This window comes from Astatotilapia calliptera, chromosome 18, assembly GCF_964374335.1.
Source record: "Astatotilapia calliptera chromosome 18, fAstCal68.1, whole genome shotgun sequence".
NCBI lineage: Eukaryota > Metazoa > Chordata > Actinopteri > Cichliformes > Cichlidae > Astatotilapia > Astatotilapia calliptera.
In genome coordinates, this window is record NC_137439.1 from 3534148 (window position 1) to 3560468 (window position 26321).

The following is a 26321-nucleotide window of genomic DNA, read 5'->3' on the forward strand; positions in this document are numbered from 1 at the left end:
CAGAGCAGCAGGTGGTGTGAAGTGTGAAGTTTATTGGTGTTCAGGAATGTCAGAGCACAGCGAGTCGACATCAAAGCTGCCTGAAGGGCTCTGCGGTCGGCGACAGGGGTGGACAAAATAACAGGTTGAAACAGCTCTGCAGAACCATAAATATACATCTGTTTAATCACCAGTAACTGAGGATACAGAGTGCAGACGAGCTCCAGGAGGTTTTGAGGTGTGAGCTGGTTGTTTCTCAGTGATACAGAAACGACAACAGAAAAAAAAATAAACTTTTTGTTTAAATAAAATACAGAAGACAAGTAAAAATGATGATTTCACAGGCCAAACATGGAAGAGCATGAAATCTGAACGAAACCGTCACCGCAGAGCTCTTTGTCCTTTCTGTATGATTTTATCCACCTTTCATGAACAGAAGCATTAAACACACAAACATGAAGTCGCTGCTTTTTTGGTTTCCGTACTTTTCCCCACAAATTTAAAACCACTTCTTTTTTTTCTTTAAACACGTCTTGTATGATCCTCGATCTTCACAATCAACATCACAAGAAGTCAAATGAACTGCATACTTTGGAAGTACTACACACATAATGGTCCACATGTAACGAGCACAGTGAGAGTCTGAACTTTTTCTTTGAGGTGATTTTTCTTCTTTTAAGAGGAGAACGTGATTTGACCTAAACCTCAGAGCAGCGTCTGAAAAACGAACCGCGAACCTTTAAAACAAGATGCTTCGAAACGAGTCCACGTTCAGCCGGCGCACGAGGCCGTAACAGAGACTTGTTAGAAATATTTGTTTTACGTTGAGCTGCCACATTAACTCTTGACAATCAAATAAATGTAAAAAGCAGAACTTTAAATGAAAAAAAGCAGACTGCTCAGTTTCCCCTTTTTGATTGTAATCATCACCTTTCAGTTTTTCATGAACCGACTGTTTCGATGACAGGAACAAAAACTGCTTTTCTTTAAAAACAGGCTCCACAGGAACGAGCGGATCGTTTACACGTCAGAAATTTTAGTAGATTAACAGAAGATTTATTTTATACTCACTAATTTCTATATCAGATCTGAAGCCTGTCTGTGATTTCATCCTGTAGAGAGCTCAGGTAACATGTCGCAGATTTCTCATTAACTGGACGGACTTCCAGCTGGTGACAGGAAACGGAAAGTTCAACTTCCTTACATGAGTTCCAGAGTTTAACTTCAGCTAAACAAAGGTGTTTACAACCAGCACAACTCAGCTGGCTGCAAATACCTTTAAAACTCAGTGTAACGGTTACTTGTTGGCAAATATTTAAATTTAAAGATTAATTAAACCCACAGGATTTAAAATTAACTGACAGATTTCAAACTGCGGCTTCAGACACTGGCTGATGACCTGAGTGAGAGGAAGACACTGAAGCAACGTGAACGTCACTCTCACTTTCAGCCTGTGACGAAGAAATCTGTCCAGAGCGTCGCAGAGAAACGGAAAAACAGTTAGAGGATAACACTGTAACACTGATCGGGCTCACTCAGCTGCAGAAGAAGAAAAACAGACACAAAAGCAGCAAAAGCAGAATAAAACAGGTTCCTCAGAAGAGCTCCGGGCGGCTGAAAGCAACAGTTTCTCCTTCATGAATTCTTCATAAATATGAAACGATAACTGGTGACAGGCGATCCTGGGAGGACTCCAGGTGTTTCCCACTTGTGATGGTCGTGCGTGTTTGTTGACAAAGACAAAAACAGCTACAAGTTTAACACAAAGAAAAAACTTAAAAAAATATTTCTGAACCCTTTTTGAACAGCTGACCTCCAGCCGGCCGAGGTCGGCGCCTCAGCGGCAGACGGGCTCAGTTCAGCTGCTGCTTTCCTGCTTCACAAGTAAAAACTAACTCAAGGCATCTCTATCAACAACAATTAAAAAAAAACACTACAACTCTGATGGCGGTACTGGAATGCACGTGAAGCTCAGGACTGCCTCTCAGTATCCCAGGTCCAGCTGGATTTTGTGCTCAAAAATGGCGATTAGCAGCATTATGCAGAAGCCCAGCAGGATGCCGGCGTTCTGGAGGAGGAAGAAGCCCCAGTGGCTGAAGCCGTGGTCGCCGGCGTCATTGTGCAGCATCTCGGGGACCTGAAAGAAGAAAACTGTCTCAGGCTCACAGACCCTCTGCAGAAAACAGGAACTTTTCCCATGAAGGAGGAGGAGACGTTAGTTTAAATGAACGGACAATGCACCGCACATCTGCTGCAGTACCCGGTTACACCACTAGGAGGTTAAAAAAAAATTCGAATAAGCTTTTCTAGAGTGTAGAGCAGGGCGACAGCCACGAGAGGGCGCCTTTGTTCAGGAGAAAGAAGCTCTGCTGTGTTTTCCAGCACTAAACCCTCCTGCAGCTGTTTTTCAGACGTACAGACATTTATATGACGGGATTTTTACGATTTATGAGATGCCAATAAAATGATGGCAGTGTCTTCATCTCAGGCTGAACTCTGCATTTAGTGTCAAGCAAAAGGAACATTTTTTATGTGGAATATTCATTTAAATTTCACAGCATTAAAAGTGAACCTCTCGCTCTATGGATCAGGATGTGAGAGTGGATGCTCCCTTTTGATTGGCTGGAGGGTAATGCTCACTTACCATGTCCACCAGGGCCACGTACATGAAGAGCCCGGCTGTGAGGGCGAATATCCACGTGGAGATGTTCTCGGCGTAGTGTCCAATCAAAATCCCGGTGATCATGCCCAGGTAGGCCATCATGGCCGACAGCACGTTGTAAAGAATGGCCTGACGCACCGTCATGCCGGCCTTCAGGAGCACCGCAAAGTCACCTGAGAATCGGAGAAGACTGTTACTCACTACGACTGCTGCACCCGCATGATGGATGTGGATAAAACCTCTGACCGTGAACTAAATTAAGGATCAGACCGTGTCCAAGGACAGGATAACTAATAAATCAAAGTAACATCAGAGAAACACGTGAAAAGAATCAAGAGCAGGACTGTGCACAAAGACAGACGTGCTGCACAGCTCACTCTGAGCTGGTGTTGGTTGGTTCAGCCTTGCAGCCACTGCACTGTTTCTCTTTGCCTTCATGCATTAAAGATCGTGCAGTTTGTGGTGTATTTTCAGGTGGTTGAGTAAATGAGCTGCGTTGCTTTTGCAGAAAGGAACGAGCTCTTCAGCTTCTGCTGTTCCACACATTTAAACCTTGTCTGTCTCTTACTGTGATGTTACTGCTTCAAAACGACTGCACAACGCAGGAATCAGCTGCGACCAACACATGCAGGCTGTGAATTTTTGATTTCATAACAAAATAAACATGCTGTGACCTCCCAGTGAAAGGTTTCCATATTTAAATGAACAGATGTTTAAAAGTCTGAAAGAAGGGTTTCTTCACTCTTTCAAAGCCAATATCTCTTTATTCCACTGCAACAATAAAGGACTTTATGTAGGTAAGACTGAGGCTTACAGAGAAAATGTTCCACTGAGATAAGATGAAAAAGTCTCACCCAGCTCATGAGGCAGCTCGTGGCAGAAAACAGCCACAGACGTGCTGAGACCGCTGGACAGACCCTCACTGAACGCAGCGCCTGCAAACAGATAAACATTAGAAACCAGCAGCAGCAAGAGGCAAACATCAGCATGAAAATGCACACCTTCATGTCACTGTTTACCGTGGCTGAGGGTGAATCCTCCTGACGTTTAACTTTAATCACCAGTTTGTTCTAACATTACTAATTCTGCCGTCAGTGGTCAAGTATGTTAAATATGCTGTGCACCAACTTTCTAACCTACTCTGTGAAGATGATTTCTGTGCACCGAACTGACGCTTCATCCCGTAACTCTCTCATGTTTCTACTTTTCCACTCCCATCAGTTTCAAACAGTCTCGCTTCCAGACTTCAAACTGTTGAGAAGTTTAAACCCACTAATTACGACATCTGTCCCTCCAGAGTCTTCAAAGAGACTTTTGGACCAACGCCACAATCTTTCATCCGAAGTTCTTAATCTTTGTTGAGATTCTTCAGTCTGGTTTGAAATGACATCACAGCTCTGCATCTTTAGAGTATTGCTGATGTGAGTCATTCATTGTACGACTTGTGAATCGTGAAACGTTGATTTCCTGTCTTTTGGTATCCGTGGTAACACACTGAGTATGTTCAGCTCAGTGTGTTACCACAGCTTGTTTTCCATCAGCTTTCTGAAACAGCTTCTTCGGTCTGCGGCGTTCCACAGGGATCCATTTTAGGCCCCGCCCTGTTTGGGTCCATATTGTATTGCCTATCACTGCAGACCACGCCCACTCACACCTGCCTCAGGTGTAATCAGACACTGACTGGTTCCTTAAGCTGAGGTTCAAGAGTTTCATCCCCATCAGTGACAACAAAACCACATATTTAGTTTTTAACACCCTCACAAATATAACTTCATCTCTCTCCTGCAGACAAATATCCAACTGATGACTTGTTGAATGGTCACTTCCTGTGGTGACATGACAAACTCTCAGCACCATGTTTATTCACGTCAAACCAACCCTGCTGGGCTCTGATTGGTTAGAAACTGGTGTGTTTGCTGTTAAACGAGTTCAAGACAAAAAACTGAAGCTAAAGAGGAAGTGACATCACGGGTTGTGACCCTTCTACTCACCGATAGCGAGGCCGTCGCTGAAGTTGTGCAGTCCATCTCCCATGATGACCATCCAGGCCAGCGTGGCCACTCCGGCCTCCTGGAAGTGCTGCTCCGAGTAGGAGTGGGAGTGGCTGTGCGGGTGGTGGTTCTGAGAGTGGTGGTGGTGAAGGATGTGATGGTAGTCGTGGTGGTGGTGGTGCCTGCTGTCCGTCTGGCCAACCGTGTCATGGAAGTGGGAGTGGCATTTGTTCTCGCAGTCCTCGTCGGTGTAGTTAGCGGCGCTCCCCGACGCTCGGCCGTAAGCCTGCGGCGAAACGACGGACACCTGCGGCGCCAGCATCACCTGCTCCTCCTCCGCCACGTTGCTGCCGTGCAGGCTGCTCGAGTGGTCGCCAAACGTGCTGGCGCCGTTAGTCTCCACATCTGGAGACACAATATGGAGATCTGGTCAGGTTAGGCCGGGAGGTCGACCTCCGCCTGCGCCGTTTCAGAGGTCAGAGCTCTGTTCTCTATGGTGGAGCGACCTGCAGCTCTTAAAGCCTTCACGCCAAACGTGACATCACAGTTGTTAACATGCACCAAGCTGACACAAGCCTCCATACAGAAACACATCTCAGCTCTCGGCTCGAGTGACGCTCGGCTTCACTTTGAGTTGTTGAACAAAACACGAAATAATTCACCTTCACTCGGCTTCACGCTGTTCTCCTCCAGCGCCGGCTGTTTCTCTGGATCCGCGTTCTCGTTCTGATCACACTTCTTCTGGATCTGCGTGGAGTTCGTACAAACTCATCAACATCAACATGAAAGGACCAGTTTACAGTTTTCTGACAGCAGCACGAAGGTTTGTAGGCCAGAATATTTACAATTACCATGAATGCTTAAACGCCTTCATTTTGTCTCCAAGTCAGACACCAACTTCTCAACAAAAAAACCCATGAGATGAGAAATAAATAGTTCCTTTAAGAGTGAACAATCAGAACAGAAAATCAACATGTTACAAAGACTTATTGTTCAACTTTGTAGCTGCTGTGTGCAAAGTGTCCCAATTAACTCTATCTGCACAGAGAAGGAAAGCTGATGCTAAATCAGACCGTTCGTGTCCGACTGTATCGTTGCAAAGCGTAAACAGAGGATGCATCGATTTTTCATGACGTTTCAAAAAATACAAAACTGCAAAGTCATGTTGAAACCAAACGCCGGCGGCGATCTGCAGCCACGCAGGGGAGGCGGACTTCAGAAACTCCCTCAGCTGAAAAAAGGCGACGACAGCAAAATATGTTCCTCAGAGCCAAACCTCAAAGTGTTTGAGCTGAGTCGGGGATTTTTGTGAAAAACTGAAATTTTGAGGCGTTTGTGTTCATCCAATTTCATGGCAGAAGGCTGCGCCGCACACTGCATGTAAACTATGTGATCAAAGAGCTTTTTTAATGAAATCTCCCACACGTCTGTGAAGCTGTCTCAAAGATCTGTGCAAAGCCCCGAAGAAAGATCCTGAACTTTGACATCAGGATGTTTGGATTCTGCAGCTGACGTTTGACAAACAGGCCGTCTGCCTGTAAGACTGTGACTGTACGATGCTCTGTTCTGACCTTTGGTTATTAACTGAGGGCTTTTAAGTAACTAAATTCTAAGTAAGAGCGGGCTGCATGATGTGACTCAGGTCTCAGTGTGTTAAACGGTCAGTTTAACAGTTTGTCTGCACGAACAACAGGAATCAGGAGTCTTAAACGTCATTCTGACTGTTAGAGAAACTCGCCGTCTCTGACCTTCTGTTTCTTGTCCTTGTACATCTTTCCGAGCGTCAGGAAGTGCTCGATGAGAAACATGAAGTAGACGCCACTCAGAGCCGTCAGGCCCTTCCACACCGCGTCCAGGTTCTCCTCATGCTCGTGGTGGTGTCCCGTCATCGCTGCATCTTCGTGGTGATGGTGTCCCGTCATCGCTGCATCGTCGTGGTGGTGATGGTGGCCTCCCTGAGACTGATCACACAGCGTTAGCTTAGCATAAATATGTGACACAGGGGGAGCAGCAAGAACTAAATAATTAGACTGAAAGTATCTCATGTATGTTTACACATCGACTGATGATGATGATGATGATGAAGCTCTTTATTATCAGAACAAAAGCAAACAGAAAAACTGTCACAAATCTCTCTGTAAACGGTTACAAAATGTTCTTTATCTGACTGTTCTTAAAAAAATAATTTAAAGTTGTGCTTGTTGTGATCTTTGAATGCGTATGATGTCACACACACATGACACACACACACGTGACATGTGATCCTCATTTATAATGTGTGGAGTCTGCGTGTGTCTATGAATGTGTAAACACGTTGCAATGGCCGCTTCCCTTTTGTCCATATCGCTCTTGAACAAGACGTTTACAGTCTCAGTGAGTTTTCACTGGAAAAATCAAGACTATGATAAAATAATAGAATAATTAGAGGCTGATCAATCAGCCGGCTGCTGATTAGAATCAGAGACGTGATCTACCTGATAGATCAGGTTTGGTTTTAGAGCTCGACAAAGAGTCAAATTTGATAAAAAAGGGATTCGAACACTCGCTTCACCTCACGGCTGCAGTAGATTTACAAACGTGCAGCTAAGCAGCCTCTGTCTGCTGGCTCGCTCGCCGCTGCGTTCAACAGCTGAAGTCATTGATCACTTTAACTTGAGAGCATGAACGTCACGTGTTGTAAGACTTCCTGTAAGTCAGGTGGTCGCACTCTGCAGGGACTCACGTGGGGGATGAGGTGCAGGAAGGCGTCGCCGCTCAGCGTGCCCACGGCCAGCGCCACCAGGAAGCTGAGGAGGAACTTGAAGAAAACTTTGTTCATGAGCGGGATGAGGACGACGCCGAGCAGAGACAGCAGGCTGATGATGGTGATGGAGAGGAACCCGCCGACCCACGCTGCAACACAAACACAAGCTTCAGGAAGATCAAAACGCTGCTGACAGAAAACACCGCACCGTCTCTGCTTCCAGCACACGACGCTGTGATTCTTCAACTTCAGGCACAAACTCAGTGCCGACCCAGAGCGATCCCTGAGTCATGTCCTCAGACTGGTTTCACTCTGCTGCAGCAGCACAGAGGCGGCCCTCGAGCAGTCGCAGTCTGAAGTGTCCTCACTGTATTTGTGTTATCTTTGATCATTTATTCGTTCTTTCCCTGATGAACTCTACAGGTCGTCCACGTCCAGCAGCTCAGCTTTCTGTTGCTGTGCAAACAGTAACTGCAGACCGCTGGACGGACACGTTCACAGGACCACAAATTTCACTTCAAAGATGCTCTCACCTGACACGAGTCTGCAAACGGAGCTGCTCGATGAATAATCAGTTTTAGTTTGATTCATCTGCAGCGTCTGACACCAGCGCTGTCAGATCATTTTCATCACACTATCGGACATTTCACAATTACATTTACAGACTACATGTCGTCATCCATCCTTCTTACGATTACTACGCTGTTGACACACAGCTGTGGCTTCCTGAATACATCAGCAGCTTCTCTGACCTCAGTAAACGCTTCACAACTTCCACTAACTGGATGTTTTAATGTTCAAGCTCAGTCTCAGTGTTTGTACAGTGAGCTCGGTCATTACACGGCCTCCTCGCAGCAGCATCAAACCTCCTGCTAAGAACCTCCAGAGTTGTTTTTCACCAGGGTTCAGATTTGACACCCAGTCTTGTTTCTTTTACTGTCAGCTGATAACTTAAAAACATGCCTCAGTCTCCTCAGACCGACTTTGTATCGACATATACAGTTTAGTTTATACATGTGCTTGATTGTGTTTGCATTTTAGAATATGTCCAGTTCTTTATGTTCATATCCAAACTTTATGACTGCATTTTAAAAAGTGTGATACAAATACCGTGTTTACATTTCATATTAGCAGAAATATTATTAATAATAATATTTCTGAGATTAACTTTCCTCCCACACTGAGGAGGATTAGGTGGTGCAGACGGCTCACATTAAACGTACCCGTGGTGATGTTTCTGCTGTTCTCCCCGCCCATGTGCTCACTGTGGTCGTGGTCTGAGTGGTTGTGGTCTCCATGGTGACCGTGAGCATGCTTGTGATGCTTATGCTCTAAAAACAGGAAGAAGGAAAGATGAAATTCAGAAGTTATTACTTCATTCTTACAAATTCAAAGAGCCATAAGGCTGAGGTCAGAGGACGGGACACTGTGACAGAGTGTAACTGGTTTAAACTGGTTCACCAGATTAAACACCACAGGCTTACACTCAACACAAACACACTGATGATGATGATGATGATGATGATGATGATAAGCAAACAGTTCATCATAAAATACAAAATGCTCCTGATTCCCAGTCGGTGGCAACATTTCCCAAACACTCGGATCTGTTTTTTCCAGCCATCGAATCAAATATCAGGATCAAAATATCCAGATCACAGCAATCAGACCACAAAGTCAGAGTCTGACAGCAGTAATCAGCTGCAGTCCTGCCTGAGGGGTTTAATCCTGGTGGGAACTTTCCTCAGATGTTCGAAGGCCTGGAGACAGACGGAGCTGCACTGGGAGCAAAACTATTTTAATTTGAATCCAAATGTTTGGTGATAAAACAAAGACCGTGCTGCATTCAATGTTCCTTCTTTTCTTTCCTTCCTGCCAGCCGTTCACTTCACATTTAGTTATTATTTCGAGTTAACTCATCACTACCCTTTACCTTTGGAGTCACAATAGAGGCCCAACACCTGACCAGATGAACCTGTCCTCCTCCTCCTCCACCTCGTTTTTGTTTGGTTTCATTTGAATTATAGTGACGGTTAAAGAAACTGCCTGTAAAGGGTCCCGTGTTGAAGTTCAGTAACAGCACGTTTCTTAAAGAATAACTGTGTAAAATAATCGAGTTACCAAAATGATTCTGATTGGTGACGTGACTGAGCAGCCTGTTGATTCCAGGACAGAGTCAGCGCTCTCCGGAGTCAAACAGACGTGTTCACTGTCACACTCGGAGCGAGCGAGTCATGCAACAGGAATGTGATTTTACCAGAAGATCCAACAAAGTGCCGCAAACGCTGAGCCAGGTTCACCGTTCAGCCCAACAGCTTCAAACAAAGAGCAGCTAGAGTCTGCTTAAAGAAGACGTCAGTCATTCGATTTTACAGCAGAGGCAAGAAAATCTCGACTCAACAAAAAATATAATGCTTGTTTTTCTTGTTCTGCTTTCTTATTATTTCTCTGGTATGAAACACCGAAGTGATGATCAGTCAGCAGCTGCACACATTTTCCTGGAGATACTGATGAGGAGTTTTGGTCCTACCTCTCGCCCCGTGTGCCGAGGCGTCTCCGTGCAGCACGCACGCTCCTCCATCGATCTGGTTGAGGAGGGCGGGGCAAAGAAAGCTGAAGTCTCTGAGCGTGACGCCGGCCTCCTGAGACATCCCGTGTGAGGAGAGGATGAAGGAGGCGTTCAGACACTAGAGGGGGAAAAATTAAAACAACAACATTGAGTAAAGAAAACACCTGATAAGAGACTTGATTTATCACGTGTACGAGTACAAACATCTCGGCTGACATCAGCTGATTTGCTGACTGCGACTGAGCCAGAAACCAGTATCGTACCTCTGAACCGTTCTGGCTGCGGCCGTGGGGACGATCCTGATCGCGGTCATGCTCGCTGTCGCCGCTTGCGGTTGCTTGTGTCTGGCTCTCAGTGACGGCGATCCTGGTCGTTTGTTCCCCTGACGGGCGCCCCTGGCTTCCATCTTGCTGTTTCACCACGTGCTGAGCTCTGTATGTCACCGTGGTGCCGACCTCCTGAGCCACCGCCGCCACTGTGGTTTTCTTGTCATAGAGGTTTAGACGACTATCTGGATCCTCGCTTTTCTTTCCCACAGCACCGTCGTGGTTGTCGGGGGTGTCTGGAAACTTCTGGGGCTGTGAAAGTTGTTTTAGGTGATCAGAATTGCTTTCATGGGGATGGTGGTGATGGTGGTGGCCTTTGTGGTGGTGGTGGTGGTGGGGATGGTGTCCGGGTTGCTCGTGATGCTGCACCATAACAGTCCTCATGCGACCCAGCCCCACGCTCTGAAGGAGGCGCTTCAACCCGGCCAGAGAGATGGTGCCGTTTTCTCCATATCTGTCAATGGAACAGAACGATTAAACATGGCGCATATATGTGAGGCCTGCAGCCACCTGTGCAGCTAACACACAGACTGACGATCGATGACTTCAGCTGCTGACTAACAAACCAGCTGCTGGACCAGCTCCACCTGTCTCACTGCCAGGAGCTCACCTGTTGAACAGAGCCTCCAGGTGTTCCCGCCGGCTCTGCTCGGCTCTCTGGGCGTCGACGACAGAGGACAGTAAACGAACCGCGCTGTTGGTTTCCATCGTGGACCCGCTGCAGTCTGTAACGGCGCCTAATGAGTCGCCACTCACGGCGAAGAGAAACATCAGAACCAGAACTGCACTCATCTCCTCTTCTTCCTGTGGACAAAAACAGACGGTAGACATGTTGACACGTCAGGAAGAGGCAACACTGAGTGAAACGATTACATTTGTTTTATTCTTGGACTCTATTACAGTCCTTGTGTAATCGGTGGGCATCTTCCTGGGTCCTCAATTTATCCTCTTCTACAAACTGTTATTAGCCCCTCCCACCTGAAGCCAAAATTCTTCTGATTGGCTGCCCCTCGTACACCAGAGAGCTGAGCAGTAGATGAAACTGAAATTTTTTAATTATTGATTATTGATGAAATTTCCCAAAAGATGTTTGATTTATTCTATAGACAGAGCAATGAAGCATGGGGCATCATTTGGGGACATTAACTAATTAACAGTGATCATAGACGAAAAATAAACTCCAACATTGAAACTGTAATATTCTGCTACCAGTGTACTGCACTGCTGTGTATATAGATATAAATTTCTTCTCCCTTGTATAGTGTATATTCTCTTCGATTGTTGCACAGTATTGTTGTTCTTAGGCATGCTGCTTCGTCCACTTTGCTGCGAATTTCCCATCTCTGAGACAAATAGAGTCTATCTCATATTATCTGAACAGATTTCCAATGCACTCATTATCTGAAGTAACATTTATCTTCTGAGACTACGTTTGCTTTAGCTAGGTTTAACTAGGGCGCAGTTTTAGATTCCCCCCCTCCACGGGTAACTGATCAAAAACAACCCTTATTACATATTTATATCACCTATTTATATGTAATATCTACTCTTAAAACCTAATATTAAAATAGTAAGCTCCAGCACTCATCACAGGATACTAATGAAGGATCCATAATCACGAATGCGTGGTAATTTCCCCACAGCCTATAGGTGACGCCATTCTCAAGTATAGCCGTATAAACAGAAATCACAGAAATTCCCCAGCTTACTCACTCATGTCTGTCTGTGTTTCTATTTAAAGGATTCACCATTTCACCCTCTAAATAAGAAACCAAAGAAACAGACTGAGACTCTGCTTTTCTAAGGAAGTGAAAACAGTTCACTGAGTCAAAGGGGATTTTAGTGCTCACTACAACATTACTGCTTAAATGTCCTCAACTTCAAGTATTGCAAGAACTTGCAGTCGAGACTCACCCAGTAAGTAACTACAGATGGAACAGATGCGCGCCACAGTTACAGTGAATAAATGACACAATAGAAACACCGGCAGCCCACCGTGACAGATGGAAACTGCACAGCAGATGAGATCACTGTGCAGAAAAAAGGTTTTATTTAAGCCGATCTAAGCAGCAGCTTATAAAGAATTTTATCACAATAAACTTGAAGTACGCGTCCTTTGACACGAGGAGAAATGTTAAAATTAGACGTTTTCTGAATGGATCTTGGTGTGCCGTTCGTCCAAGTTAGCGGATGCTGGTTTAGATCATTAGGAAGTTAGCTTAAAATAAGAAACCGATCGTATTAGTATTAATGAATACGAGTGTGCGGTGTTCAATTTTAACGATGAGTGACGATATCGCTCACACAGACGCTCACCTCCTCCCCTTTAAACGGTGGTTTAGCCGGCTAGCTACGCTGCTACCCCTGGTTAGTTCTTAAATTTCTCGGAGGATGCTCAAAGACGATATCTGCCAGATGACCCGGGCCAGGCTTGGGCCTTGTGCTGCCGAGGCTCGGCCGCTCAAACAGGGCTAATAAAACATACAAAATACATCCCCGGTGGTACGAGCAGCCACGCGTGGCTGCATTTGACCCGAAACACAAACTCGCACTGGAGGTAAACAGTAACACGTTGGGTTTGTGCGCTCCGCACCAGCCGTGTGCCGTGTGCACAAAGACGACAACCCGGAAATCAGCACCAGCTCCTGCCGCCACCGCGCGGAGCGGACTGGACCGGCCGTGCTGGGGCTCCCGGCGGCCGCAGAGAGGTTTTAAGCGAGCCTTTTCAATGACCGAAACCACTTACAATGAGAGCTTGTGCTGCTTTTATCCTCTGCGGGGATGAATGAACGCTTCACGGTGCCGCTCTGTCCCCTTCGGTCCGGTAACCACGGCTGATGGATGCGTTACCTTCACTGGCTGTCGGAAATCTGAGCATACAAAGGACTGGGCAGAAGGAGGGAAACGAAAGGTGATTAGCATAACGACAAACTGAGCACGCTACCGTCACAAAATAGATCTGACCTCTATGTTTCAATTTAGATTGAATGTTTTACAAAAAAAAGGCTCTGCACATAATTTTACCAAAAATATAGATAGGATCACTAGTCTGATAAATGGAGCCATCAATACATCGATGAGTTGTATAGTCATTTTTTTTAAAAATCAGCTACAAAAAAGAAGTTGAAGAAACAGAAATATACAAAACAAGCTACATATTGCTTTACAAAACAATAACTTGAAATATATTATCACAATGGATATTATATACAAGATATAGCACAAATTAACAGGATCCTGCAGGTTTCTGGACTCACGTTTTTGGCCACTGTCCTGGTGTTTTATTTAGAGCCAGATGGTGGAGAGCAAATTTACCAACTAATCCTAATGAGCTGCAGGAGAAAACAGTACAGATGCAACGCACAGACATGGATAAGTTTGCCATAACACCTGTCAGTATAAGCAGCCATGCTCCCTTACTTTAAGCCTTAACCAAGTGTAAAAACTGTGGGGGAACTATCCGTAGCAGCTGCTGTAAACATGAAAGGATTAACTAAACATGTAGGCAGCCTCCAGTGGCCATTCCAGGAACTGCAGTTTCACCGTTCATTAGTAAAGTTTGATGGCACAGGCCAGCTTCGATGACAAACTCCAATTTATCAATGAAAATGTAAATTTTCACAGCTGAATCTTTTCTGTGCTTTATTTCCTGACACCTTGCAGGAAAAGACTGACCGATGTAGATAAAAAGGCTCGATTTCAGCAGACTTACGGAGCTCAATCAAAATATGTGCAGTGTATAAAATATGTTTACAGGCAAAATGCAAATTCTAAGCATGAGCCTTCCTACATAACATGGCAGAGTGATTCATAGTTTACAGGGACTCACTTTGAGCCAAGAAGCAGGAATAGAAAGCTCACAGTGATTTTTGGCACCTCAGTTACTGTAACTATCGTCTTCCTGAAGAACAAAACGGTTAAATCAGAGTTCTGCTGCTCGGATGTCGACTGAAACAAGTTCGCCTGGTTTGAATTCTTTCACTGTTTGCTGTTTAACGTTCACGCTGAATTATAAATTCTTCATGAGGCCTTCCACAGTTCAGCACCACACTGTCTGAGAGGAGCTCTGGCTTAATGCCTTCATCGTGCATTTCATTTTAACGGACATTTCTTTGTTTTAATCATAATTTTTTTATAATTTTATCCCTTTTGACCAGTTCTATTATTCGACTAATATTTCTTAAATAGGTTTCATTAACTGGAGGGCCAGGTTGTGTCTGCTCCTCACAGATCGTCACTCGCCTGCAGCAGCTGATCTGTTGTGCGTCATTACCAGACGTACTAATGCACCTTTGATATTTCTATGATTTAATAATTGATTAAAACACTTCCTCTTTGCCTTTAAACCACAGTGAATTTGATTTATTGTTGTATTATAACAGTTTAGCTCTTTTAGCTGAGGGTCATAAACCTGCACGTGGCTCTCTTACATTTGTTGAATTTCAGCAGTAATCGTTAGCGCAGATGCTAATGTAGCTGAGATGTAATATACTGAGTGTGAACATTCTCAAAACTGTATTGTATATAGTATATTTTTGTTATTATGTAAAGTTAATTTTTGTAAAACTAAGGTTCCACATAGGGGTGGGGGAAAAATCGATACTGTGTAGTATCGTGATATTTTGTTTGCTAATAATGTATCGATACAGGGACGGCAGAAATCGATATTTTGTTACAAAAAAGGTTTTTGTGCTCTGACTTCAGAGCATGTTGGTCCTTTTTCTGAGCAAGAATCCTGACATTCCTTCACTGTCCAAATGTGTTTAACTTTTTTTTTGGCAGCAATAAACACGACAGTTTACTTATTTTAATTTAAGATATGTTTTATTTTAATTAAGTTTAAAACTTTTTTATTTAATGTAAAATTATATTTTGTTTTCGTTTACTTTCAAATCCTTCAGTTGCTGAAGGGGCTGCATAGTTTTCATATTGCATAGTTCAGAATAGCTATAATTGTACCAGATGGTTGCATTCAGTTAAGTTGGACTAGACTGTAATACAAACCGTTCAGTTTGTCAACAATAAAAATGACTGAAATGAGAGAAAGACTGAGTGCGAGACTTTGATATTAGATCAAATGAATATTGATAAAGTTTACCTTTATGTACAGAATCTGAATATCGCAAAATATTTTTAAAAAATTGCAATAATATCGTATCGTGCGTTAAGTATTGTGATAACATCGTATCGTGGGATGCATAGTGATTCCCACCTCTAGTTCCACATGTCACTGTTGAAGTGGGGCATTAATCAGTGTGACACCATTTGTAAACATGCTGTGTGGGGGTTCCCGGTCGAGCTGCATGGACTCCCCACTGGTAAGGCACACTTTCTGTAGCTCCTCTCGCTGTACTATTATGTGTTTTCTTTACTAAGTATTAGTTCTTATGGCCAAAGTGTTTTTGATTACTTTGAATGAGGAAAATAATAATACGAACTGCCTTTTATCTGTTACACCATCCGTCTATGTGTTCCTTACTTGTGCTAAACAGGGACGAGGAGAGGCCTGCTGTTGCTGCGTGACACTGATTTTGCTGCTGCACTTTGTCTTTTAGAAAATAAATCCAGTTTCCAGCCAGTCTGTGTCTGTCCTCACAACGTAGTCTTCCATTTGAAATCTGCTACACTAACACCAAAATGTTTAGTCCTGAGTCCAGCATCAATGCTGCTGTTTGATCAGCTGTATCGTTAACTGCAGCTAGAAATGACCTCTAAATGTCTCTCCTGAGAGTTTGAGGTTTCCGGCTGCTGTCATACTGGTACAGCACTTTAGACAAAGCCTGCTTGCATTTTTTTGTGCTCATAATTAAACTGAAAACAGGTGAAATACACTAAAGCTGCCTGTGGCAAAAAAAAAAAAAAAGTTATTTATACTCAGATTTATGAGATTGCAGTTACCAGTAGTTCATTGTATCAGCTAGTGCTGTCAGCGTTAATCTCGTTGAAATGACATGAACGCCATAACCGCATTAACGTTAGCGCAGATTGTGGCATGCAGCCCTGTGCGTGGTTAGCTTGTTAGCTAAATGTTTCAGGTCTGTTTTTCATATTTAAAGAATCAAACTTTAAAGTTTTCTCCCTGGGGGTTTTATTATCTTTGTTACATTTGCAGAATAAAATTAATCGATCCCAATAAGTCAGAAAATCCCAGCAGCACTTGAATGCATCATAGGGGAACTGCAGAATTCTTAAGGAGGCCAGTGGTGCGCAACATGTGACTGAGCGCTGGATCACGTGACAGCGCAGTCCTGTCCAGGTCTGTTTGAAGGAGGAAGAGGAGGATGAATGAGGGAAGAGTCAGCATCACTTTGGTTTCTCAGAGGATTAGAGTCACGGTTAGAGGGCGGGAAGGAAGATGATTGGTCATCTGCAGTTGGTAAACATGATAATAAACACCAGTGAGAATGTGAATGAATTATTTCTATCTTCAGTTAAAAATAAAATTCTTCTGATGTGCGATGACGCTGCAGACTCGACGCAGAAGGAAAACTCTGAGCTCTGTGTCTGTCTGCGATTCTTTTCAGTCACTTTGTGCTTTTTCGTATCATTTTGATGCGCATGTGCAGAACGTTTGAGTTTCTCTGCAGTGATTTTGCACCAGTCTGTTGCCCCTTTGTGTCTTTTTGTTGGTTTCTGTGTTTTGGGGGTTATTTTTAATTTTTATGTGTCTTTCTGTGTCTGTTTGGACTCGGCTTATATCTCTCATTGATTTGCTTCTTTTTGTCTTGTCTGCAGGCCTCTGCTGTCATTTTGCGTCTCTTTTTTTACATGTTTGTCTCTTTATGTTCGTCATGTGTCTATTTTGTGCCTTTTTGTATTTTTTGTGCTCATTTTAGTTAATCACAGTTGTTGTGGATCTCCCTGTGGTCAGTTGTTATTGATTCGCCTCGTTTCTTACCATCTTTGTGTCTCTAATTCTTTTGCAGCTCCTTGTTGTTGTTTTTACGTTAACCGCCTCTTTAACCTTCCTGCACAGTTGGTGATTCGGTAATACTTGTGCAGCTTGTGCTGAAACAAACACACCTGTCACTGAACTTTGCTTATCTATTCCTGACTGGAAAAATCCTGCAGCTGTGACCTGTTTTCCTGTGACCACAGAAAAGGTCTTTTAACATCATACATGTGTGCAGTGTGCTGAATACTCTTACCACAGCGCTACTGTTCAGGTTTCGCTTCAGTGTGAAATGTTTGCAGTTCAGAGTCTCACGTTGTGCACAAAGATAACAGAAGATCAGCTGGGGACGGCTCGGTCTCAGAGGAGATAACTCCCCGCTGAGCTGAACGCTGAGCCCAGACGGATCCAAACAATCACCTGTCGCCCAAATCTGTCTCCCAACCCTCCCTCAGCACAAACAGCGGTTTGAGTATTCTGTCCACACCTGATCTTTGTGTCGGTGTTAACAGATGAACTGAATGCAGCTCGTGTTTTGTGATTATAAACCAACAGACAAACATGTTTTTGGCTCCTGAAGGATCAACGATATTTGATTAAGAGGGTCTGTAAACTCAGACTGTAGAAGAAGAAACGAAAATGACTGAAAAGAACCGTTTTTGTCTTCTTTTATTTATTAGTGACAACAAAGGAAAAGGAACAACTATATAGTTTCATTTTATTATATCGTGTGTGTGTGTGTGTGTGTGTGTGTGTGTGTGTGTATATAAATATAAATATATATATATATATATATATATATATATATATATATATTTCAAATTTCAGAGTGTGTTTTTCACCTGTTCATTAATTTCCCTGTTTCTATTTACATGCACATCATTTTTCATTTGAAAAATGAAGCTTTTATTTTAAAAGATGAAATAAAATTTTATATTTGGAAGCAAAAGGAACTGGTGGCGGCATTTCACTTTGCTGTTCTCTGCAGCATCGCGACTGTCTGCTGTGTTTTCCATATGTGGGCGTCGACAGAGTGAAGAGAGTCTCTCGCTCAAAGAACCAAAGTTACAATGTAACCATTTGACTGTCATCTTACTTTTACTAAAATTGAAGCTTTGTTCTTCAGTTAGATTTAGGCAATGAAAACTAAAACACTGTCCAGTGTAGGCAGTAACATGTTAGACTTGTAATGCAGAGCTTATGATTTGGGATGTTGCCACATTTGATCCCCATAGAAGATTATTGAAAACATCCACATGAGTGGAAGCAAAAGTACTTTCTATTGAAATCTATCAGTCTGAAAGTTGTGCTGAGTGTAACAAAAGAAACCAACATATTTCTTTTTCATGACTATTCCACCTTTTCTCAGTGAATTGGTCCACAGTGCAGAATGCAAAGCTCTAAAGTTTCCACTGGTCTTTCTGTTGATGTCAGATGACTTGCATGTTTCTCCTACTTTGCATAAAAAATGCAGTAATGACGGCTGAGCTGGTGTAAATCACAGGATTTCTCACAGGAGTTTGGGATCATCGCTTATGATGATTATTTTTTGTCAGGTTTAGCAGTTTTGCGTGGACTTTTTTAAAACTTGAATGTGTTTCCAGCTTTTTACTGTAAAACTGCTCCGTTTTTGCCGTGAGCTCGTCTTCAGCAGCAGCTAATTCACATTTCCTGCTCTGCTGATTATTTGGGGCAGCATGATGGCGCTGAGTGAAAATAAAATGCATTGTGTGCGTTCACGGGAATGTGCTGATGAGTTTTATTTTTGGACCTCAGTGGAGCTTTGTGATACGAAGCAGAAACAGTTTATCAGGCTTGTTAGTACATCCTCAGAAATGATTGCACCTCATTCTAGCTTTAGGGGCACAATGGCAGTACTCTCAAAGGTTCTCATTAAACTTTCCTTTTACAAATGTTTCTTTTTCAGTCATTTGGAAATGCACTGACTTTTCTTTTAAGGACTTTAAGGCTTGCTAACCACTCACAGCTTTCCCCTTCTCACATGTGCACCTCAGCCAGTTCCTTCTGGAGAGAACCCACCAGGATGGAGGAGGAGTTTCATTGACTTGAAAGAAATGCTGAAACGTCAGTACTTTATCTGACTTCTTTTGTGTTTGCTCAGTACGTTTTACTGGTTCAGACACCAAAAAACAAATTTAGTCAACAAATAGTACTGATAATAACAAGATATTACAAACTACCCAGTTATCACTGGGCATCAAAAACAACCTGGTTCTGGGGGTTTCTGTTCAATCACCTCTCACCTACATGCGACAGGCACAAGCATTGCTTCATTTCAAAGTCATGCTGACTGTAATGAAAAGTGTCATCTACAAAAGTTTGGGACTGGGAAACAAAAAGCTGGATAAGTAACAATATTACTGATACTAAAGAAAAAACCTTTTTAGAACAACTGGAGGAACATTTTGCATCTTATTAGGTCAGCTGGCAACAGTCCAGTAACATGATTGGGTATGAAAAAGCAGTTTAGAGAGGCAGAGTTTCTCACGAGTAAAGATTTGCATTCGTTCACCAATCTGCAAAAAGAAAAGGAAGAAAAAAACGTGTCTACGTTTGCAGAATAATTTTCCACAGTGTAAAATTACTGGAAAAAGCTGAAACTCAATATTCATGCCTGTGATCTTCAGGCCCTCGGGTGGCACTGCTTTACAAACAGATACGATGCTTTCAAAGCGCTGCAGGGGCTCAGGAACACCTCCAGAAATCAGTGTGACCAGAGTTCACCGTCCATCCACAGACACAGGTTAAAGCTCTGTCATATGATGAAAAGCTGTATGTGAGCACCATCAAGAAATACTTCTCTGGTCCAAAGCTCATTTAAAATGCACTGAGGGGAAGAGGGTTGAAATATTCTGGAAAACATGAATGCCACATCCACCCAGGAACCATCTGGGACATCTGGAAAGGTACCATCAGTGCTGAAAGGTATCTACAACACATGCTCCAATCCACATAACATCTGGATTGCCATGAATGTTCGAGCAAGATGATATGAACCTGTATACTGCGTCTATTGTAACAGCATGGCGTCATAAAAGAAGAGTCCAAGTGTTGAACCGGCCTGGTGCAGTCCAGACTCTTCATCTACTGAAACGTTCATCATGAAAAACATGATAAAGATGAATCAGCATCTCAAATCTTTGGAACTGAGGTTGTAATAACGTCACATCTGAAACTACACGGCGAATCTTTGTGGTCTGTTTATTTTGTGACCACAGAGTAAAGATGTCATCTGCAGCTGCTGATCTATGACAGTTGAAGTTATGGCTGAATGCAACATTTTTCATCAGCAGTGCTCCTCGTCCTCCCTGCCAGCTCCTGCACCGTCCTTATGTCCTGTGTCTTCTGTGTTTTAGGGGCTTGAATCCAGAAGAAATAATACAAATATGCACCTTTTTCGCTTTAGTAACATGTATGTTTGCAGTTCTCGAGGTCTTTGAAGTAATTATGACTAACAGGTACATCTGTTAAGATTAGACCTGCACACTTTGCTCCTGTGTCTGAGGGATATTCTTACACATGAGTACAGTAAAATAAAAACTACTTGAGTAAACTGTGGAAGGCACGTCCTGACTGTGTGCAGGAAGTCACAGTCCTGGGTCTCTGACCCATTTTTGTGTTTGTTACGGTTCTAGTTCGATGTCCGTGTCTCTTGAGCTCAGTCGTTCCAGCTCTGTGTCTTTCAGCCTTCGCAGTCGTGCACACGTCTGTCTGTTTTCTCGTCGGTCCCTGACCATCCCATGTGTCTTAGTCTTGCTTTCAGTGTTTGTACTTCCTGTTTTATTCTGACAGTCTTCTGTTTCATGTGCATTGTGTTCTCCTTTTACGCACACATTCATGAAGATGACCCGAATCACAGCCATGAACACTGATGACAGCTGAGTGGATGTTTCATCTGTAAGGACTCATCGCGTCTGTGTGGTGGTTCATAGCAGACAGGCAGGGCTGAGTAAACTGAAGACTCACTGTACAGAGGTCAACATGTGATGCTCTTCATCTGCCTCTCATGTTCACACAGAGCTCCTCTCACCCAGCCCACAAGAACAATATTAGTGTTGGGCTCAGCTGAGGCTGTTGGGTGGGCGTGTTTGTGTTATCAGACAGCTGGAAATGAAGCTCTTACTGCAAAACGAGTTATCTTCCCGCACAAAGGGGAACAAGCCCAGTGCCGCCTGATTCTCAAAATATCTCAGACCTGCTGATAGTCAGTCCATGCATTTCAATAAATAATTAACAAACACCACATGATATTTAATGAAATGAATGAAAATACAGCTACAGTCACAAAGCAAGCTGAAGTTTTTGTTTCATATCAAATACAGTTTATCAGGTAAAAACTGAGTTTTTTATGTTTCTAATGAGCTTGAAAGTCAATATTTGGTACGACCACCTTTATCCTTCAGCCTGAACTCTCCGAGGAAGAGCTGGAGCTCTTCAAAAACAAAAGTTACAAACCGAAACCCCAAAACATGAAAAACTACTGAGGACAAACAGTCTGAGGAAACAATATGTAACAGATATGAATCTTCCAAATGTTTCTTAAAACAAAGATAAACAGGAAGACATCTGTCTCACCAGCTTCTATTATTAAGTACTGAATTTAAATATGTACTCAGAAGCATCCATCTAAAATTAGAGAGTGCCCATAAAAGGAGAAACACTGCGTATGCGTGTTGATCTCGCTGTGACTCACTTCACCAGCAGGAAGTTTACCTCAGCCCCAGGTTTCCTCTCAGCGCTTCACCTCCACGTGTTCGAGCTGAAATGAAGCCTTGGGGGCTTTGGTAGATGACAGAGCGCAGAGTCATTTCCATAAATGAACAGTTGTGCCTCTGCCCGGCGCTGCTGGAAAGGTCGCGGTGAGGTCAGCCATAAGGCGGCCAGCGCCTTCATTAACTATTAATGTGTAGCTGCAGGGTTGTGAGACGGGGGACGAGGCGTTCGGCAGCAGAGACACTTCCACCTTTTTCCACCGCGCACAGACTCGAGCGTGAGCTTCACCTTCAGCCTCTGCAGGAGGTCTGTGAGCAGCTTTAGCTCACTTTCAGTTGGCATTTGAACTTCTGTCAAACCAAAAAAACCTCAGAATGGAAGTGAGGATGTGACTCCAGCTGAAGAAAAACATTTAAAAATACCTCCCAGTCCTGTTAAACCTGTTTTACGTTCACTTCTGCCCAATTTCACATTTTCAGGTGGAAACAAACTCTGAAAAGAAGCTTCTCACTGTAGCTATAAGTTCTTTTACTGACCCATCAAAATTTCAAAAATCTCACATCTGCACCTACATCTACAGAGCATCACCAGTTAAGCTAACATGCATGTGTGGACAGTGGGAGGAAGAACAACAACTCCAGAAGTGTTGGTGTTTGGAATGAACCGCAGCAGAAATGCACAGGAATAGCTCATCCTGCAGCACGGCCTCAGGTGGCATTAAAATGTTTTCAATGAATCCTTCAAAATCATTAAAAGGTTCATATAGTGCATTTTGCATAATTCGTTTCCTGGATCTCAGAGCGGCTGCGCTGCACTGTCTGCTAGTCAGCAATAACATGGAGACCTACAGACTTAATGAAATTTGGCTACCAAACCATGAGGGCTGAAACCTGGGGCGCGAACGTAGACGAGGCACCGTCTGTTTGCTGCTTCACTTGGTGCCATAACGATGGCATCGAGGCACAGCTGTTTAAATCAAACCAAACAACTTGTGTCGGTAACTTTCAGGAATTTGTGCGTTTGGTTTTCTGTTGATTATTTTCAGAATGTCTTTTGGTTCCATTTAACTTCACTGAACAATAAAACCTTAAAATTCAAAGTGTAAAACTTGCATTTTACCTGTTTGGTCAAACACAGCATGTCTAGTCCTGCATCAAGCAACACTTTAAATATGAACCTTTTACTCACTTCAAACAGTGATTAGTAATTAGATGGACAGAAATGAACTTTCACTGCACTCTTGTTACACAGAGTCACAGTCTGCGGCTGAAGCTGGAGAAAATATCTGTGTCATTAAAGAGCAAGAGTGCAGAGCTGTTGCATCATGGTCCGCATCAGTTCAGCGGGTGTAAACGCACCTGAAGGCTGCTTTTAGTCTCATTATTAGCCAATCATCACCCATCCCTGTGTTTGTATTTATGACAGGGTTCATTTCATCCCTGCTCTCTGCTCCCAAAGCTGCATTTAGGTGGTGTGGTTGTGCAGTGGTTAGCGCCGTCGCCTCACAGGAAGAAGGTTCCTGGTTCGAGCCTCTCAGTGAGTGCAGGTGGTGATTCCAGGAACTCGGGCTTTCTCTCTCAGCCCAAAGACATGTGTAAGGTTGACTGGCTGAGGATGAAGAAGATAAAGTGTTTCACGTGTAAAGAATAAAGTGCTGTAGTTAAACTTGTAGTCTAGTGTACTTCGAGTGTTGGGTGAGATTAGAAAGTTATAAATACAAGCTCACAGTTGACATGTGCAATATTTGTTTTTAATGATGGGAGTGAGCTGCAATAATACTGCACAGTGAAGTAAACCTCCACCAGGGGGCGACCTCCTACAAGAAAACCACCTCCGTGAATGACACAAATGTGCTCTGTCCTCTGCTCTTCATTCATTTCACTAAACACTTTTCAAACTATGTTAAATTATCTTCTTCTTACTTTGTTAATCTCGGGGCCGGATGTTTAATGATCTGTTTTCACCAACATTCTTGAATTAAAGCTCAGTCCTCATATTATCCCCCAGTGATCTGAGGGAAACATGAACACAAGCGTGTTTAGGTCTCCAGTAATCACATATATGCACAATATTGTTTTGCCATAACCTTTAAAATAAAAATGATTTCATGCCGTTAGTAATCAGTAATGCCAGTACTGTTAAATGTGCATATTCAAACCACACAAACAAACACAACACTGCGATTAAAAGTTTCATTGAGAATTTAGTCATGGAAAATGTATTTACCGCCTTAGTTTAACCCAAACCACCTGGCACAGCATGTAGATGATTTTTAATATTATTAGTATGATTATTTAAAGTGATTTCAGCAAAGTGAAAGAGCCATGTGGCTATTTTTCAACCCTCGCCAGTAATTACAAACAATAAAACATAAAAGAGTAAAACTGTTGTAGATGAACGTGAGAATTGAAAGTGATGGCTCGGCCTGCTGGGTTTGCTTTATCATACTTTTTGAATATATAAGCAGTCTTGGATAATGATCGCCAGGAGAGCGCGCGAACACACCTTGTCAGGCGCAGACAATCAGCAATTAAGACCAGGTGACATCCAGAGACCGTTTCACTGCCGCTGCACAGAGAGCTGTGAGAGCGCGTTAATGGAGATGCAGTCCTCTAAAATAAACCGTAATGATTTAAATTTAAAGCTGTCGGCAGTTTTTAAAGTCTTCAATCAAAACTCTCAGTGTGTAATTAATTTCTTTCTTCTGCTCCCCGACAGTCTGCAGAGGGACGGCATCAGAAAGAGGGAATTTTAATGGAATAAGACAAACTTTGCAAGTTATTAACTTTAAATTTCTACCACAGACTTGAAGTTGTTTCATTTTTGAGGCAGAATGACCCAGTTACGGTTCAAATCCAGCCGATTGCACTGACAGCGTGCTCTCGCAGGGAAAGCTTTTACAGTGTGTCGGAGAGTTTCATCAACTTTCTTTTAGGGCTTTCTTTAATATGATGGATGTGATGAAATTTATATGACAGGATGTGATGAAACCATGTTACGCTCCACGCGTTTATTTCACTGTTTTCCTGTGTGCAGGAAATGCTCGCCTGAGTTTGGGAGTTTAACGTGACAGCTGAGCGCACTGTACGCGCCTTTGTGTTTCACAGGTCTCGTTAGACTCATCACCGCCTTATGTGAATAATTTACACCCTCGCAGGACATCAAAAGATCGCCCTCGTTACTTCTGGGCTGATCAAAGAGATCAGAAACGGGATTTTTTATGACCCTCAGCAGATCCGATGACCATAATATATTTATGGACAATGCCCGCTTCAATCGAAGCCATTGACTCGGTGGTTTCTTATTCATCTGCTCCGAGTTCTGCTTCTCAAATTCAATCTCTAACTCAGCTCTAAAAGCCAAAAACGCCCGTTCCCATGCCAGAAATGCAAATTCAGTTTTCGCCCGAGGGGACGCTCTGGAACAGCTCGCCCACACAACTTTAGAAAGAGTCGCTCAGCGAGAGTTGGAGTGCACAGGAACAGACCACAGGGGGTGAAACAGACTTTGGACAAAGGAACATTAATACACGCAAGCACATCGGATTATTTTTGAGGGCGCGCCTCTGCAGGAGCGCATGCACATAGCTTCGAGCTGGGTTTAAACCACAGACTGTACATAAAAGATGGACGCAGCCACGTGACATCACCCTCTGTTTTGTTGTTTGCTTTGTTTTGACACATTGAAGCCTCAGTTTTTTGTTCATTTGTATCTAGAAGTGATCAGATTTGGATGAGCACCGACCTGTCAGCAGAGCCAGTTTCACAATGATTTTGTCTTCCAACATTTATAAAAACAAAAATATCAGGATACGTCCTTCTGATTTATTTTTAACAGTCACTGATGATCGGTTGTACTGTCGGGGGACAAGGATCCGTTTATTGATCTTAAACACGAACATTTCAGGATATGGAGCCTTCGCCTCGCAGCTCGCTGACTTTCTGGAATAGAAACTGACGTTTCACAGCCTGAAACACAAACTTGAACAATCCTGCCTGAGCTTCTTTTTACAGTACACCACTGCAGGAGGCAACACAGCCCACAACAGATTCTTCTAACACTAAAAATGAATTTGTTGTTTAATATTTTAAATTACAATCAGGCCTAAAATGATCACGTCTGCCATATTTTGTGGTTTTCATTTATTTTTTTGGCTCATTTCTTGTTTGTTTGTTTCCTGTAATCCTCAGTGCTTTCACACTGTCGTGGGCTTTACTTCCATTCTTTGTTCGGGGTTTTTTTCATCTATTTGTGTTTCCTCGTCTCTTCCATGCTCCGTCCTCCTGCCGGTGTTCTCAGTACACACTCTCGAGTGCGTCTCAGTTCCTGAAATGCATCATGAGGGGAGAGGAGGCTGTGGGAGGTGCTGTAATCGAGGACGCACAGGTGTATGCTTCGCACAGCTGGAACATACAAACAAGTTCT

The 26321-nt window shown here is 43.3% G+C and overlaps 1 protein-coding gene and 2 long non-coding RNA genes across 5 annotated transcripts; 2 read left to right on the plus strand and 1 right to left on the minus strand.

The window, feature by feature from the left end:
- Window positions 1-12: 12 nt before the first annotated feature.
- Window positions 13-13793, minus strand: slc39a6 (solute carrier family 39 member 6). Of its 3 annotated transcripts, none has more exons than XM_026149183.2 (13): window positions 13528-13793; window positions 13017-13156; window positions 10881-11074; window positions 10208-10724; window positions 9906-10062; window positions 8599-8706; window positions 7355-7524; window positions 6381-6593; window positions 5295-5379; window positions 4633-5037; window positions 3496-3576; window positions 2624-2814; window positions 13-2116 (listed from the first exon to the last, which is right to left on the minus strand). In XM_026149183.2, the coding sequence occupies exons 3-13, from the start codon at window positions 11060-11062 to the stop codon at window positions 1964-1966; spliced, it is 2262 nt and encodes a 753-aa protein (XP_026004968.2). In that variant the 5' UTR covers window positions 11063-11074; window positions 13017-13156; window positions 13528-13793; the 3' UTR covers window positions 13-1963. The 3 variants fall into 3 exon arrangements, with proteins under 3 accessions (XP_026004968.2, XP_080148648.1, XP_026004969.2); XM_080292522.1 differs by having other exon boundaries at window positions 13017-13140; window positions 13528-13550; XM_026149184.2 differs by lacking the exons at window positions 13017-13156; window positions 13528-13793 and adding an exon at window positions 12587-13010.
- LOC145421772 (uncharacterized) lies at window positions 12871-15848 on the plus strand. The gene is made up of 2 exons (XR_013903139.1): window positions 12871-13181; window positions 13560-15848. It is a non-coding gene; the product is annotated as an uncharacterized LOC145421772 (long non-coding RNA).
- A 2123-nt stretch (window positions 15849-17971) lies between these two features.
- On the plus strand, window positions 17972-21423 carry LOC145421773 (uncharacterized). The gene is made up of 2 exons (XR_013903140.1): window positions 17972-20108; window positions 20206-21423. It is a non-coding gene; the product is annotated as an uncharacterized LOC145421773 (long non-coding RNA).
- The last annotated feature ends 4898 nt before the right edge of the window (window positions 21424-26321 follow it).

Coding starts and splice junctions, on each gene's coding strand:
- slc39a6 (XM_026149183.2), bottom strand. CDS start 11,062: ATGAGTGCAGTTCTGGTTCTGATGTTTCTCTTCGCCGTGAGTGGCGAC. Junction 8,707..9,905: donor CTCGGCACACGGGGCGAGAG/GTAGGACCAAAA, acceptor TCCTGTTTTTAG/AGCATAAGCATCACAAGCAT. Junction 3,577..4,632: donor CAGCGACGGCCTCGCTATCG/GTGAGTAGAAGG, acceptor ATCTGTTTGCAG/GCGCTGCGTTCAGTGAGGGT.